This window comes from Schistosoma haematobium, chromosome 4 (assembly GCF_000699445.3).
Source record: "Schistosoma haematobium chromosome 4, whole genome shotgun sequence".
Classification (NCBI taxonomy): domain Eukaryota; kingdom Metazoa; phylum Platyhelminthes; class Trematoda; order Strigeidida; family Schistosomatidae; genus Schistosoma; species Schistosoma haematobium.
Genome location: NC_067199.1, coordinates 20277500 through 20295323, shown reverse-complemented (window position 1 = coordinate 20295323; position 17824 = coordinate 20277500). Strand labels below are relative to the sequence as shown.

General features: G+C 32.1%; 1 protein-coding gene across 2 annotated transcripts; it reads right to left on the bottom strand.

Annotated features, from left to right (window-relative positions):
- Positions 1-210: 210 nt before the first annotated feature.
- LRRC27_1 (leucine rich repeat containing 27) lies at positions 211-16506 on the bottom strand (the record flags this gene model as incomplete). Of its 2 annotated transcripts, XM_035729792.2 has the most annotated exons (9): positions 211-546; positions 3522-3660; positions 7000-7159; positions 9552-9652; positions 12108-12278; positions 13943-14474; positions 15866-16012; positions 16044-16233; positions 16274-16450. In XM_035729792.2, 9 exons carry the CDS (start codon positions 16448-16450, stop codon positions 463-465), a joined length of 1701 nt encoding a protein of 566 aa, XP_035585277.1. In that variant the 3' UTR covers positions 211-462. The 2 variants fall into 2 exon arrangements, with proteins under 2 accessions (XP_035585277.1, XP_051066474.1); XM_051215930.1 differs by having other exon boundaries at positions 9218-9652; positions 16044-16506.
- Between the last annotated feature and the right edge of the window lie 1318 nt (positions 16507-17824).

The window sequence follows — 17824 nt, the reverse complement described above, 5'->3', positions numbered from 1 at the left end:
TCCAAATCATTCTGTTTTAATGTTGTTAAAGTAACTTAAGACGAGCACTTTGTTGATTAATGTGAATCAGTCACGTTTAAAATTCATCTGCAAAGTAATCACTATCTTATCTTTTACTCTCGATAGATACACCACAAGAATATTTTTATATATTGAAGAATACTTAAATTTCACTATTTGAGTGTGATTCATAAAGCATTCAGTATATGTTGGACGAGTTAACAAATAAAAAGAATAAACACTAGCTAGATACGAAAATGATCTATACAAATGTAAACAAAACCATATGAAGTGATTTGATATATTAGGAAAGTATCTTTTTTTGAAGAAAGCTTTAAGAGAAATACCGTTTATTACTTAGTAAACTATTAATAAACAAAAATTGATTAGCACATTTGTAACCTTTATGGAAAAAGGAGAAATGAGTAAGAAAAGAAGAATATTTATTGTCAAGTTAATTGATCACCATAAATCTCGTCGATTCGAACCATGAAAGTATCCTAATGTCTCGAGTCTTTGTTGTACACGTCTGTGTAATCGAATAGCCTGAAATAATTATTAAAATAAAATTAAAAACAAATCAATTACAGATATTTATGATAAACATCTAATTATGTTATAATTTCAGTTATTGTCAACATGTATACAGTTTACAGTTGGTACATAATGAAACTTAATAAAGTACGCCTCAATATGTAGTCATCAACTTTAAAATATCTTGCTTGTAATTTTTAAGATAAAGTGGTAAAAATGTGTTAAATTAGTATTTCTCTGAAACATTATACAATTCAATGTACCAGACTACACCATACATATTGAATTAACTGAATAACAGCTGATAAATAAAGATTGTTAGCTTCAATATTGTTAATGCAAATACTATATAACAAGATTAAAGGGTAATGCCTCAATTTGTCAGTGATGAGTTTTATTAAAATAAGCCTTGGAATTTCAATATCAATTAAGCACTCTAAAATTAGCTATCACTTATGATTAAATCGAAATACATCATGTAATTTTCATACTTCTCTGAAGAGGAATAGCTTATACTGAGTCACGAAACGTCAGAAAAATTCAAAATTGTCTACTGATTATGATAGTACAAATATATCGTTTTTATTAATAAAAATCTATTTATTGCTTAATTTATTTGAAATTATCAAGTTAAACCTTGCTAATAACATTTAAGTAGAAAAATGTTATCAAATTCTTGGAGGTTATAATCTTTAAGCAAAAATTTACGGCTTCTTGAAAAAAAACTGATTGTGTCTTATTCAAGTATTATTCATAAATTGCATGTGAAGCCACTTCATTATGAAAACAGTTTATAATAATATTATTATTACTCTTATTATTACCATGACTCTAGTTTCCTTTATGTTTATACATTTCGATGTGTGAATTTTGCATTTTTCATCTGTGAATTGGATTAAATGTAGTTATTGTTTTACTACTTTATTTATTTAAACATATAAACAAAGGTACAAGAAGACACTAAATAGATATGTGTCACATAAATCACTCGATTTGTGTGAGGGCTGTTATACTGCCCGGGTGCCCAAACCGAGGCGGGTGGTTTTCTTAGGGGGCCACACCCGGAGCCTTCCACCTAAAGGTCTGAACTACAAGGCACTGTAGCATCGTCAGCAGATGCAGTCCCATGGTAGCCGGTAACCAACGATTGGTTCATACACTATTTGTTTCACTTATGATACTAGAGCCAATGTGCACCATTGGTTTGGTATAAAGGTTTATCGACCCCCCTAGGTGGACTCACTGTGTCCACCAGCCCGTGTAAAGCGCCGGACATTCGCTTTTTGTCCTCTCAATTTCGTAAACAACACCCCTGCCGCGAGAAGGCAGTGAGGACTTTCCTGACCGCGGTTGTATGGACGTGGCCATGTGAGAGCATTTCGAGAGTTAGAGCTGACTCTCCTCATTCTTGGCCGTAGCACGGCATTCAGGGGCAGTTTTTGTTTTAATGTATAACATTCTAAATATTTTAATGCAAATTCATGAGTTGTGCTCAGTTTATAAAGAGTATTATCTTCATTATATCACTGCAGTTTTTCTCTCATTTAGAAATGATCCTTTTAATCTACGTATAAAAACCGTAAATTAAACTTTCATTGTAGCGTCTTCTTTAACTTCTTATACTTCTTAGTCAATTTCATCATTTATAAAGTTTGTTTTATGATAAGAACTGCACTCCACGAGTTCCACATTAAAATTTCCTGAAAACGTTTGCTAATTCACTACTATGGTCAACACTATATATATATATATATATATACATATATATACCAGAGCGGTTTTGTGGATATTATAGTAATTTTAATAGTTCAGTTCATGAGTCATTTGATGCTAGACCACCATGAAAAACCCGGAAGCACTGAACGGCCGTTTCGTCCTATTGTAGGACTCCTCAGCAGTGCGTATCCGCGATCCCGCCCCTCGAAATTTGAACCCAGGACCTATCGTTCTCGCGCGAGGGCGCTTAATTTCTGGACCACTGAGCCAGTATCCATATATATTATATATATATATATATATATAATTAAAACAGAATTGTGTTATTCCTTATTCAATAAAAAATTATCAACTATGATGTGTTTCAAAAATTTCGACTCATTTACTATCGTAGACAAAATTTAGATCCAATCAACAGTCTAATATGTCTAGAGTGACATTTGTTTAATTGAAAGTTTTTGTATTTTGTTAAATAAGTACTATAACATTTATAATTTTTAATTCTTTACAGTAATGTTCAAAATTTCAGGTTTATGTGTATATTGGATATATTATGTGATACGATTTGTTGTCATCTTAATCAAACAATCATTCGAACAATATATACTTCAGAGATAAGTAAATTTGCTATTGAATTTTTGGTAACTACCCTTTATCTACTTTTTATGGACTCATGGTAGAGTAGTTGATAGGACAGTACAATATTAGTTAGGTTGAATAAATTAAGCCTAAAAGTGTAAGAAACTGCTAAATTACATAATCTGATAATGAACTCGACATGTTTGTGGGTCATTATTATCAAAATAAATACGGCACCACAGTTTAATCACTATTTCTTTGAAACAATATTTCACAAGTTCAATAAACAAAAAAATGAATCTACATTATCGGTGACAATGGCTCAGATGAATCAATTTTTTCTTCTTTTAGACTTCAACTTTAAAAGTTATCTTGTATTTGATATCCATTGAATGTATTCTTTCTTTATAAACTATGTTATCTACGCTTAAATCTTTCAGCTACAATTCATACTAAAACTGTATCTCTTAATCTGGCATTTATTGTGATAAGTTCATCTACTTGTGCTAATAGAGTGTGGAAACTTGGACAGATATTCGTGATTGTCAGGCTCAATGTTGCTGCTGACTGATCGATTGAATTCAAGCTTCTCATGAAATTGAGAGAAACGGTAAATGATATTTAATTGACGTGAATTTATAGTCAGCTTTGTATGAAAGATAAACAAATATGTATAACACTCGAATGCTTACTTCATCCATACTTTTCTTGGCAGTTAACAATTCTGATCTAATAGCGTCATGAGTTGGAATAACCGGAAGTTTAAAACGTTCCAGCATTTCTTTTGCGTGTTCGTGAACTCGTTTTGTTAAACAAGCATCTCTCTCAAAACTACAAAGCAAAGCAAAAACCAAATTAGACGAACTTGTTTTTTAAAGAATTTAGTGATTGAGATTCTCAAAATCTTTTCTTTTAACTTGTAAACATTAATAATGAGTTAAATGAAATACTTTCTACACAACAATGTAAAAGTGGTGGAAATCTGCAAATTGTGGGTAAAACTTCTTGAGAAATTCAAACTATCAGACGTCTCAAGCTACGATAGAAGAGATGTTGAATACTCTACGGCTTTTTATATTTTCTCTCTCATGCTGATCATTAATGAAAATCGCTCTCAAATTGATACATTTCGTGTCGATTATTTATTTACCGACCATGTAAAAGCTGTTGGCTATTAGTCTCACATAACTCTTGAACAAAAGACATATGAAGAGCTTAACCAATCTAAATTCAAGTAATTTTTTGATTCAGTGGAGTTTGCACTTCTATTATGACTGTAAAACTGTAGACTTGATGTTGTTAACAAAAAAACAAGGAAACGATTGATGCTACTACCTAATAATTTAGTAGGCAGAGTATTTATATACAAGCTAACTATCGAAAACGGTATTCGTTGATGAAATTTGCTATCACGTTTTTAATTCATTGAAGGAAGTACTATTTCTCTCTCTGTACAAATAAAAGGTTCATCTATACGAAGGTTGAAGGCTTTACCATCGACTGTACAAATACAATAGTCTCAGTTGCTAAATTTTTCTTCTGTATATCATAAATAAACATTTTCTGACTAAAGTTTCATCAGACACATAGGAAATCATATTTTCGCAAATATTTATCCTTCCAGACAATCATATATTGCATTCTGACATTAAGCTCCTCATGAGAAGCTTTGAAACTAAAATGGCTGATATCCACTGTATTATGATATCAGAATGACTTCCGAAAATTATGAAGGAAAATAAATATGATTTGAGAAAGATTGAACATTAAATTCAGCTATACTATAAGAAAATATATTCACCCAATCATTCATTTATGTTGGTTAACAATTTTCAATAAATTTCACAAAAGGTCAAAAGGGTAGTTAGTGGGGAACTAGATCATAGAAAATAAAAGTCTACTTACTGATTCTGTAAAAGTGAAAAAACATTATGTGTATACTACTTAGTATCGATTATTGTGTTGAATTTTTATATCACTTTAAATTATATTAAGCTATCTTGATAATCCTTACAGGACAACTTTGTTTTAATGAAATATCTATTGGTTATCAGGTTGGGATTCCAAAAAAGATAAGAGAAACTAATTAATCGTTGGTCTGTGAGGTACTCAAAGAGAAACATACTTGTGCACTTTGAAAACAACAGAGAATCAAATCAATTAAACAATCTGTGTGGCATAAATGTGTCTAGGATGATGGGAAAATTGTTGGTGATGAACTCTTCAGCTTTTTACTCACTGAAAAACATTACTAATTCCTAGCATGGCTTCCTAAGAATTAGATCTCATATGACCTGTCATGTTAAGTTCATTAATGAATCCTTTACTCAACGTAGGCTAGACCAAATAGTTACGGTGGACAACTTACGTCTTATAGGGTAAGAAACCCTCTGATTGCTTAACTTAATTCATTTCTCATTCGCTGACATCAAATAGTTAAAATAAACACCTAGTTATCGGATCCTGTCTCAGTCACAATTGAGGTAATACAAGGTAGTTTTTCAGGTCCTAAGCTCTTAATGGCTTATATAAACGATACCTGCAATTCCTTATCTTTCATTAGGCCTTTTATGTATGCAGATGATCTCTAAGTAGCATATTTTTTCTCATCATGAATTAAGCAATATACAAAACAATATAGGCTCAATAACGTCGCCCAGTAGTGTTTAAAATGAAACTCGGAAACTGACATTGCCGAATGTGGATTGACTTACTTAGCTAATCCCTTCTTCACACTAGATCTCAACATAAACAGCAAGGTGTTGTCTAAGTTTACTACAACATGGATTTAGGGCCCAAGCATTCCCACAATTTGTCCTTCTCAGAACAGGTCTCAAAACGGACTTTCAATTCTTGATGACTTCTGGGTTGTATACTTCGTAACCTCGATGACAATATTTCACTCATTTTAATATGCAAATTATGTGTTCTACCACTGTTATAATATTGAAATTTTATTTTTAGCAGTGCTTGCATGGAAGATAAACTAAGATTGGAGTTTCTCCAATGATGATTTACAATCCGCACAGTTGGGAATGACTGGGCCTTAAAATACAAATCCCGAAGAGTTGGGCTTGAACTTTGGCCCTTGTAAAAGCAGCAACTTCTAATAAATTTAACCTTTCTCTTAAAAATATTAAATAAACTATCTGTTGCTTCCACTGATGAAATCCAATATGAAAAAGTTCTTATTTATAGGCACTCGTAATACTTATCATTTGTAAAACTGTCTCATTCTAAATCTCCTCACCAAACGGACTATCTTACTAGTTGGTTTTTGAGACCTTAGAATAACTTGCCGCAATTTGTTCACAAAATAAAGTCACAAGCATCATCTGTTTGTTCCATCGGTGTTTACCTATATTCTGAAACAGCCCTAAAAGTGCTTACATCTACCAATGGAATTGTTAGGACATTAAACTTCCAATCATTTTTATTACTGAGTGTACTTATTAAACTTCTCTTCCTGCAAATATCTTGCAATTACCTTAACCCTTGTTAGTTTGACTAGTTTAAATAATATATACCTAAGATAGTAAATCATAAAACAACTTCGCACTTGCATAACGGCAGACCTATCGCAGCATCTTATAGTGTTGTTATTCTGTGCTCTGTTTTTTGTCCAGTTGTAAAGGACTACAATTACTCTGTGGAGGCGCTGAAATTACTACTTGATGTACTATTCATGTAACAAAAGAATGTTCTAGTCCTTCTACTAACAATAACTGGTTCTCAACCGTTGCCTGAAATTACTATAATTCATAGGATAAGTATCTTCTCAAAACAATTTATGGATTCAATCTTTTCAAACAATTTAACCTTAAATTTCTTTACTTTACATGTACCATTGGTTTCTGCATCAACCCGATCATGCTTGTAAATTAACAATCATTCTGTAATTATTTCCAAAATATAGTTTATTTATTCATTTATTATGATGAACAATTCACTAGTTTTCCGGAAAGTTGAAGTAACAAAAAATACCATTTTTTATATCAGGAAATAATATAAAACAATGAGGTACTGATATCGACCCCTAGTAAACTATGTACATTCATGATGTAAAGTTTACTTCCTCAGTAATCGTTCTTTCCAGTGAAATTTACGCCACATATTTTAGATGCAGATTTGTATAATTTAGTCAAACATAAAAAAGCATAAATTGCATACCTTTCTAATTCCAATTGCAGCACAGTAGCTGAATCTAAATTAGCAGGACGTCCTTTTTTAATAGGTTGTTTACGTAAGCTGTTCAATTCACTACTGTCGACCATCTTTAAATGGTCTTTGTTTGCATCAAGCGGTCCACTGACAATTCTTTGATCAGCTTCTGTCAAATATATAAAGTTAAATATATGATTAGACAAAACACCAGAAATATTTAAGTATTAAGTTTCATCTATACAAAAAATTAATACTAGAAAGCATTTAGTATTATGTGGTCAGTGATCATTGATACCAGTTTAATAAGTTGTAGCCTTATCGTTACAAAAACTAGTTTTATCAGTTGAATGATAGAATGACGACAGCAATACCTTTTAAACAGTGTTAAAATACATTGCCTCGAAAGATTTACATTTAACATATTCAAGAAACTTATACAAGCTTAGAAGAAAAACAAACTATTTGCAGATGTTTTATGTCAGAATTCATTTTTGATATGAAGCAGATTAGTGTTATCCAGATACTTTTATCACAAAAACGCTGTTTAAAATAGTGGATTAGTAACAATCTGTTTACACACAAATGACTTGTCTTTAGTTGTTTAAAGCCTTTAGTTGAATTATCTATACACTACTGAAGGATATTCAGCATTGCTCATTATTAAAGTTGCTTTATTTGAAATACCGAATAAAACAGACTCGCCACAATATGTAACAGAGAAATTTAGTGGCTGAAAACTAAATGATTAAAAATACATTTACAGTATGGTAAATATTTTTTCATCCACTTAAGAGAAAAATGGTCTTAACATCTTTACTTTTACAAACTAATTATCTGCTTCCTCGACAAGGTTATTCCATCACACAAACTAGACGTTAATATTCGTAACTTACACTGAAAGTATCATTCTTTCAAATGTATTTTTCACATTTACCCTTTTTAACATTAAAAATGTATGGAAATATAAACAGTATACTGAAGAGATTTACAGTCAGATGTATCCTGAAACGCTGGTGAACAATAAACATCTTAAAAATATCATTTACAGCCACTAAAGAAGATGAATCAACTCCATTTTGTTTGTTCACAAGAGAATCATTAACTCAATCGTTCAATAACAGTTACTTGTAGACAAACTTTAATATTAATTAAGAGTGAAATTTTATACTATATTTATACAAAGCTCAATACTAAGCGAAGAAAAGCAGTTTCTTCGATTCTTAACCCACAGAAGGCATATACAAAATGTACAACTTAAAAGTAGGTTTAATTAAAATAGAGAGTTTTCTTTCATTCACATTCTTCAACTAACAGAAGTGTAAATAGTTCATTGAAGAAAGGATTACCAGCGTTGATCAAGAATAGATTTAGTTTTGTGAATATAAATTCAAAAGTCAAAACAGTTAACGAGCTTAATAATACATATATTTATATCCCAATGGGTAGAAAACTATGTTTCTGACGTTTCGTGACTTAATGAAAACCTTTTCTTGAGAGCAAATAAATAACCAAAATAAAATTAACACAAGTTTAAATAGTATAAAGGAAACGAGTTTAACGAGATTACTTAATTCTGGAAAAAAATCATTTCAGCTGTCTTGAACTCAAAGCTGGTAACGGCAGGTATAATCTCCAGAAAAAATACCATTCTCTATAAACATTTTCTTCTATTCCGTCAATCTCAAGTAGTATTTCATTTCCGGCAACATATCCTTCGAACTGACCCCCTTCGTTAGTTAATTTTAAATGTATTAGCCTGACAACATTATGATTCTCATCAACACTAATCGAGTGATTGAAAAAAAGGTGAATGAAGTAATTGTCTATCCAGATATATCTCAGATGAATTCGTTAATGCGCATTACCTCTCTTCTCGCATACCATGCTTAAAAACCTTTACAAAGTACAAATAAATAGCTGAGACGAAAGCAATTTTGAGCAGTTGAAATGGTAAATATTTGACTATATTTTAAAAATCTATAAATAAAAACCTCACTGGTTCAAATAGATATCATCTGACAGATAGAAAAATAAGTGGCGATTAATTTAGTAGTTATGGAAGGATTTCATAGACACTGTTTTGTCAACCATTAGAAAAATGAACCCGAAATATACAACTGAATCATTTGATTTCAAGAATAAATCATAGCTCTATATAATACCTAATGGCTTTCAAATGGTCATATGAGGCTGGGTAACATAGGAATCATTGATATAACCTTACTTAAAATCGCTCTGTTTCATGACTGCGTCAAAAATAAGAGATCTAGCCATTCGATCATTAAATCCAAATGCATTCGTATAAACTTGGCAAGTCCATCTCTATACAAACAAAATACCCAACCATTGAAATTTCGGCAATTAAGTATAGCATAAGACATTGTTTTGGATGAGAACTTTTCAATTACTCATTCAAGTCATATTGTAATCTCGAATAATATATCAAATCCATATATTATTATAACAAAGTTAAGAAACTTCCATTTGCACCAATATTATCAAGCAGTTTACAAAAGCACAATTATTTCCATCACCATAAATTTTGACAATCGAGTTACCTTCTTTTATTTCCTCATATGTTTTCTTTAAATATTCATACAGTTTTGTCTTTTGATATAAGGTATAATCATCACGCCAGTCTGAAATACAACTAGCGTTTCTTGAACCAAGAGAAAATAAAAAAAACAATCATTTTCTTGAATAGAATGCCTTTATCAAGTATAAGTTGAAGCGTTTAGCAAAATAATTTTGATTTATTTAAAAAAATGATTTTATTGATGTAATTAGAAGCCAAATCGAACTGAATTGCACAATCCGATGTATCTCTACTGAAATCATTCTAATTGTTACGAGGATGTTAATGATTATTACTGATTCCTCTACATAAGATAGATGAATCTTTAGTTTTTATAAGAGAGTATTATCAATAAAGATACATTCCATTTGAAATATATACAATGACTCAACTTATCGCATATCACAACTGGAAGTTTGAAGAAAATCAACGAATCAATAGAAAACATTACAAGAGAAGTAGTGAAGAATGAGGTTAACTTCCGAAAATTTAAAAAGCTTAAGTAATAACTATATTTGTCCATTCAACCTACTGTTTGACTATAATGAAAACGAATCTCGTTGTATACATATCAAGGAAAAATTCTTGAAAGGAAGTCATGACTTATCATAGATTATAAGAAAAACTGGTATTGTAGATGATACAGTAAATTTACCGATGCAATCTATATTTAATAAATTGGTCAAGTGATTAATCTAGTTTGAAAAGTGAAGATAAGATTTATTACCAAACAAATGATTACAGCGGTAAAGTTCAAAAGTGTTACTTCTAATAATCTGTCCATAATAATGATGATCCATTTGTATTGACTGTTTGAATCCTTTCATTGATGTTTAGGATTGCAACTGATCGGTATATGGCATATGTGCATCCTGCAGGGATCGCTTCGATATTGCCAGCAGTTCACAAGCATTTTAAGCAGAGATCGGTGATGGCTAACAGTGAAACCCAAAACATGCGTCACTTCGTCCCATTTTGGGGTTCGTCAGCCGGATGTATCTGCATTACGGAGTTGATGTTCATTCCGTTGCCCAAACTCAGTACCGATCACTGTAAACATCATTGCATTATCCAATTAGTTGCTGAGTCCAGATATCCACTGGTTTGTGAAATGGAGTAAAGTTAAAATCATTTATTTTGGGTTTTTGAATTTTCCAACTGATGTCTAGGACTCTAGGCTCATCCAGCGAACAAGCACCAAATAAGACGAAAGGCGCGTTCTGTATTCTACTGCTAGCCATCATTCATCTATGCTGATAGTTGTAATAATAATTTCTATTGTAAGCCACTGGCAAAATTTGTAAACAAATAACGGGATAAATTCCTAGTCAATTTTGACAGTCGAAGGTCCATACTGAAACAATTGCAACATACACTTTGGTTGAACTTGCTTTCGATATTTTACTGTGATTTTTAAGTATTCATTCTAGTTCATAATATAATTGCACATCCTTTGCCGACATTTTGACTTTAATTGTGGTGTCATTATAATTACACAGTTGACCATACTACTTCAGTGACTTTCTGAAAAACATGCCTATCTCGGTTGGGATAATAAAGTTCAACACTTGACTTTAGAACACTATTCATGAGCTTATCCACCAATTACCTAGTGATTATGCAAGATACCATTTACTGCCAAAAGATCACCAGCCACATCTGATCGGATAAAACAATAATTGTCTTTAGAAATTAATTACGGAAACGTCTACAGAATAATGACATGAGTAAACTGTAGAGTTAATTCCAACTGATATTCTTGCATCGTCCTTTGCTTCAAACACGGTCAAGAGGGCTCAACACCAACGGACCAGCAAAAATGAACAAACAAGTGCCAAAAATAGAACTTCAGTATTGATAAATGTACGTTAATAGTCAGAAAACTTCAAATTCGTTAACAAAACTAACCTAATTAACCGATAGGATTCTACAAATTTGCATCATTCGTACCATTCACTAAACATCAAGTATTCGATCGAATTAATTTCCATAGGTTCGATGTATAAATATCTGAAAGTCGAGTATGCTTATGTTATCATACTAGGAAAAATCTTATCCGCTACAAAATATCCCTTACGTTTACGTAAATATACAGTTATAAAGTATATACTTGACAGCTTAATTTTTCAAGGTCTCTCTCTTGAAGAAATATGTGTCCTTCACTCTTTGTTAACATAACTATACTCAATAGATTTAAAGCCAATTTATGCTGCAACCAAATAAAATATATTAGATATGTCCTCAATGATTTATTTTTGTCATTATGATTGAAATAAAAATAACGATCTCAAAATGTTTGATAATCTTCGATAGGAAAAAATAACAGCTAATGATTTCTATTGAGATAAATTGTTGTATATAAAAACTTATTAAACACACTCCGATTGGTTGCTTCTACAAGCACTGGTGTTTTTCTACCTTAATCTTACGTTGACAAACCGTTACTCTAAGCAAATTGAAAACATTTATTCGATTGAAAAATTATTAAGAACATCTTACTTCACCTACACTGTATTTTTTTATTGTAACAATAACCTACTTCATGCGCTGTATCTGTGATGCCTGCTTCAACATGAACTCCTTACGAGCTTTTCGTTTTTGTTCTCGCTTATAAATCAGACGTATTTTTTCTAAAGTCGGTTGTGGTGGGTCTTCCAACAAAAAAGCTTTATGCCGGCTAGTTTGACTAGGTAGTTTACTTAACAATGAACTGAAAAACAAAATTAAGACAATACAAATGTCAATATAATTAGGACTGATGATAATATTATTCTTAAATTCAACAAATCAAGATCTTATTTAGTAAGAAACACACTTTACGATGCACAAAATGCTGGACAAGAATAGTTAATTAAAAAACGAAGAAAACAGAAGTGTATGTGAAAAAAAATTATAGAATATCTAAATCCTAAGATAAGTATATTAAGTCTTTCCTTATAGAATGTACAGTATCTACAGCCGAGTGAACGTTTTTATAACCCATTGTGGTTAAAAACGATAAACTTGTTGTTTGTATTGTGAATTGAGGCCGTAATATTTATATGTCTTTATCAAGTTATCTGCGGGGACTTGAACAAAGAACATCACTTAGACTTCCTAAGATACCTTGAATTTAAAATCGATTATCAGTTTTTAAAACCATGTCAAAAAATAAAATTTATCCCATAGGAATTACTTAGGGTGATATTTGCCAACGCGAGTGATCGATGAATTTAAGTACGGTAGTTTATTTGGATTGATTTATCATTGTGTGCAAACCGATGTCATATTTGTATGTATCATTACCAAGGTTTGATTTGATAATTTCGAATAAATTGGGCATTGAGTAGATTGTTACAAATATATTATTTATTTACGATGTCATATTTGTTCGGCTCTAACTTATTGACAACAAAACACAGCGCACACAGTGTTAGGTTGCTTGACCTGGTGGCCATACTGCAGCTTGGTCAATAGAATTCAACTACCGTTTAAGACCAGAAAAATCAGACAGTAATTAAAACCTGGCGATCAATCGATGTAAATATTTCATTCCTACAGGAGACCAGTTGTCATCTGAACAGGTCAGCGGTATCCGTTATGCTGTGGAATGGGATACTTTTGGTTTAAATCCAAGATAGGAATCAACCCACTTGAGATTGAAGGTACATTTTACCAAAGCGTGTCAACTAACAAGAGACTTCTGTAAACGATTTCCTGTAAATTACATTCAACCACTTAAAATAACTAGCTGTTTGTAGCCCGATAGAATGACTTTGGTAGAATTGAGTTCGTAAGTTGGTTGGTTTAGTCTTGAACCACATGTTGTCTTTCCGGACAATACTTACAATACAAACCTCAGATAAAGTTCAGCTATTATGAATAACAATAAGGTCAATAATCACGTCAAGTGAAATGATTACTAAAATAAACGTGCAAAAACTGATAGGAAATGGGTCAAAAACAACCAAACAAACCTAAAGATGACAGGATAAACCGTTAGGATATGTATAAAACCTTAAGTAGCCTACTTCATTCAGAAACTTGTACTGTGTGCATTGTCCAGAAAGACCATGAAGGTTTAAGGAACAAACCATCCAACTCAGAAAACACAACTTCCCTAAAAGGGCGCTGTTTGTTATTCCTTTTTTGACAGAAATTCATTTTCGTCATAAATTAGTCAATTTATCGAAGATTGAAAAATCGTTTCTGAAATCTGTTTATTTATTTAGACCGAACTTCATAATATTGCAAAATGTTAACCCATTTTTACTCGCAGGAACTCAACAGTCATGGTTCTAGTTAATCAGACTTTTCAGTATTCAATTCTCATTGTTTTCATTGGTTCATGGTTGCAATAATACATTTATTCACTAATTAAAATATTAAACTCACTTATCTAACTTTGACGTGTAACGTTTAGACTTTAAATAATTACTTTGAATTCTTTTGTAAATTTTTGATTTACTGGAAACCCGTGAGTAGGATGAGCCATTAATTTTCTGTCCGTAGTATTGAACTGAATCATTATCTGCATTTCTTATGCTTCCCAAGACACTTAATAATTCTGACCGTCCGATAACCTGATTGGAATTTTTTATCTTCTTTGACTCATCTGATTTTTGACTAGTGCTTTCATTTTGTAAAATACCAAAAAATAAGACATCAGCAGAATAGGATCGCTCGAGTCTAGGAAAAATCGGACTACTGTGATTTAGATCCATGGAATTATGCATGCCTCTCACAGAGTGAAGCATTTGTTTATCTCTGAGGTTTACACTATTCAAAGAATTTATTAAATCAGTAAATTCAGGGTTATTATGGTTGATACCGTCCGTAACAAGTTGCTCTGTTTGTAGAACATTGATATGGCTGTCATTTTTCAAATTCTCAGTATTCTTTGTACTATATTTAAGTGAACTAGAGCCTGGAAAATAAATCACAATCCGGTAGAAATATGACCATGTTAGGATAGATGGAGGGGGAAGTCTGTAAAATAATGTTGCTGTACCTTATGATTATAGGCGATTAAAAAGTGAAATAGAGACATTATTGACGATGAACACTTAAACCCAGTTTGATAATTATATTGCATAACCTAATTTCCCTGAAAATGTCTAACATTTCGTACTTCACTAAAGTTTGCTGTATATTATTTGTAGTAGTGCCATGAAGTGCATCTCTTGTAGGTTTAATCACCAATATCTTAAAAAGTTAACTCATAAACTAAGAGAGAAACGGTCTTATAGATGCAAAATTTGATATCAGTACTTCATATAAACTGGAAAATATTATGACTATTTATTGACTTGTTCACTTGACTCATTCTACTTAGATAAAATGCTAGGGATAGAAAATGCTTTTAAAGAAATCTGTGAAAACATAAGATCATAACAATATGATATAGAAGCAAATTCAATACAAAGAGCAAGTATTATAAATTGAGATATATCATAGTAGTTAAGCATTTCACCCTTAACTGTGTTAGTGCAATCAACATTTTTGAAAACACCGGAAGAAACGAACACCACATAGAAGGTTGTAAAACGTTTTGGGACGAAGATCAAAGGTGTAGGACGAAACGTTGTAGTTCAGAAAAAGCAACAAACTTTTATTTTTTGAAAACAGAAACAGATCATTGTAAAAACTGTGCTTATGTTCAACAATGAAACATACCTAACAGGATAAATTTCTCAACCTAACACCAAACGATGCATCAGATTTACCTGTTACTCGAATACTCTATTACAAAAAGCAACTTACTCCTAACACCAATGATAGAAAATCTGTGACAAAATTTTGTATGAAAGTGATAATCATAATTATATGATCTTCTCCGGTAAAATGAGTCATATTTGTCTGCTCTTTTTAAAAATAGCCTGTCCATTGAGAGACCAAAAAAAACTAACATACGTATCAAGTTTGTTTCAACAATAATTAATACCACAATCTGTTCAATGACTTATTCAAATGTTCCTTTTCTAAAGAAGAAAAGTTAGATAACCAAAATTTTGTTTTTAAGTTCATCTGAAGATGACATAAGCGATGATATTTACATCGACCGAACGTCAATGTGGATTTATTAAGTAATTTTATCACAAAAGCATGTGAATTCTTCAGAACATCTGTATTCTATTGTCGTTCCTTAAAACTAGCGATCCGTACGGAGAATGCTATATACGCAAATATTTCACAGCAATGTAAAGTCTGCCTAATAGTAAATGTGACGAGGTGTTTAAAAAAAATAATATGACGATATCGTGTATTCACATACCTTGAAGCATCAAGTAAAATTAATATCACCGAGTGAAAGCTTACCTTCGTCAGTTGCTGTATTCATCAAGCCCAAGTAACATTCAAGTAAAAACTTCACAATGTGTTTCGTCCCCCTACTCAATACTTCATTAGGGGGAAATTCAATTGGATTGTTTCTGTGATGTAAAACGGACAATTTTTTTAACAGACCTAAAAGATTCACCACAATGTTATTATTTACCAAGTTCAAGGGGGAGAATTTTGATTTTGTTATTATCTAAAAGTAATGTCTGAAGTTCCTCTAGGTGTTTGATTTCAGGTGGAATACTTGTTAAGCTATTGTCACGTAAGTCTAGCCAACGAAGTTGACTGAGAGCTCTCAATATGTTTGGCGATATAGATTTAAGACAGTTATCCGAAATATATAATTTCTACATCACGTTTCGTTAGCTTGTGTGAATCATTACCAACCTGTAGATTTGGTAGGTCAGAAATTCTATCAGGAATTTCTTTTAGGTTACGGTTTTTGAGGTCAAGAGAACAAGAACGTGTGATCACTGCGTCTGATATGATCCCAGCAACAAAAAACTCCTCTTCCGTCTCTTCACTTTTACAATTTTCATCTGATTGTAAAACTTCTACATCCATTTATTTAGAAAACATGTGAGGACATTTAAGAATCTGCATAATTGGGGACCATAGAGTACAAAACGACTAGTTGACTTAAACAAAGTGACGTGCATTTTCATTTTCTGTTCTACTATGATATAAACTATATACAGTTATCTCCATCTTTCATATGTACCGTAATTTGTATACTTTGGTAAAGTCTACATGACGTGACTATGAATATATTCAAAGGTTGAAATTTATACTTATAATTTGAGAACAGGTAGTCACATGACGGCTTAACTCCAGAACTGATACCTGTATGTCAAAAGGTGACTAAGATCTCTTACTAACACGGCATTTTGACTCAATCGTTTGATCTTTTAACCAGTAACTTGGGTTGAGAGGACATTTCGCGATTTATTCTTACTGTAGCGTTAGACGTGTGTTAGATCTTGTATTAATAACTTTGGTCATAAGGGCTTTCCCATCCCATTTAAGCCCATGTTTGACTGACATCTGGATGAATATTCTCCATACAGTAGTTTCTGATATCATGAAGGTAACACATTTTCAGCCAAAATGAATGAACAATTTTGCATTCGCGATGCACATTAGAACAGGCCGGTGGTTTGGCCACCGAAGATGTAGTGCGACCAGGGACAAGATCTATAGACTGGTCTAACTCCTGCATGTGAATGTCATTAGGAAATAGATCAGTCAGTATGTAGCGTTATATAATGTGTTATTCAAACTTCCAGAAGCATAATAAGCAAGGGTATAGTCTAAATCTTGTGAAGATATTAAATGTCATTCATAAAATCACTCACTTTGCAATCTATAGGATTGCAGGGTTATAAACGTGAAAGAAACAGAAAATTGTGTGGTTGTTAGCTGTACAGAGATATGCTCTGAGGCTCATTTGAACGACTTAACTTATCATGCATTTGATAATACACTCTGAAATGTATATGTGTAGAATTATGGTCTACTATGATATTAGTACTGCTCTAATAATAGACCTAATCCTAAATTTGTAGATTTGTCATGATATAACTGCCTAATCCATGAGATCTTACGTGGAAGTCACACCATCGACTACACCAACTCACTGTATCGTATCAATTACTAATACATGATGTAGAACAAGGTTAGTCTAGAGAAGGAACAATATATTTAATATGAATAGAAGATATAAGGTAACATTCAGCAGAGACCACGCCTGCATGGCCGAGCCATGCCACTCGATCAACTCCAGTCCATTCAATTCATTGTTCGCGCCTTCTCCATTGTTAGGTATTTCTCCGCGTTAAATATTGAATATCTATTTTCTGAGTAGTCTCGTGTTCACAGCTTTGTGGATTGTGTGTCTATTGTCCAATGCCACTACACTACTCTCCCACCAGAATCAAC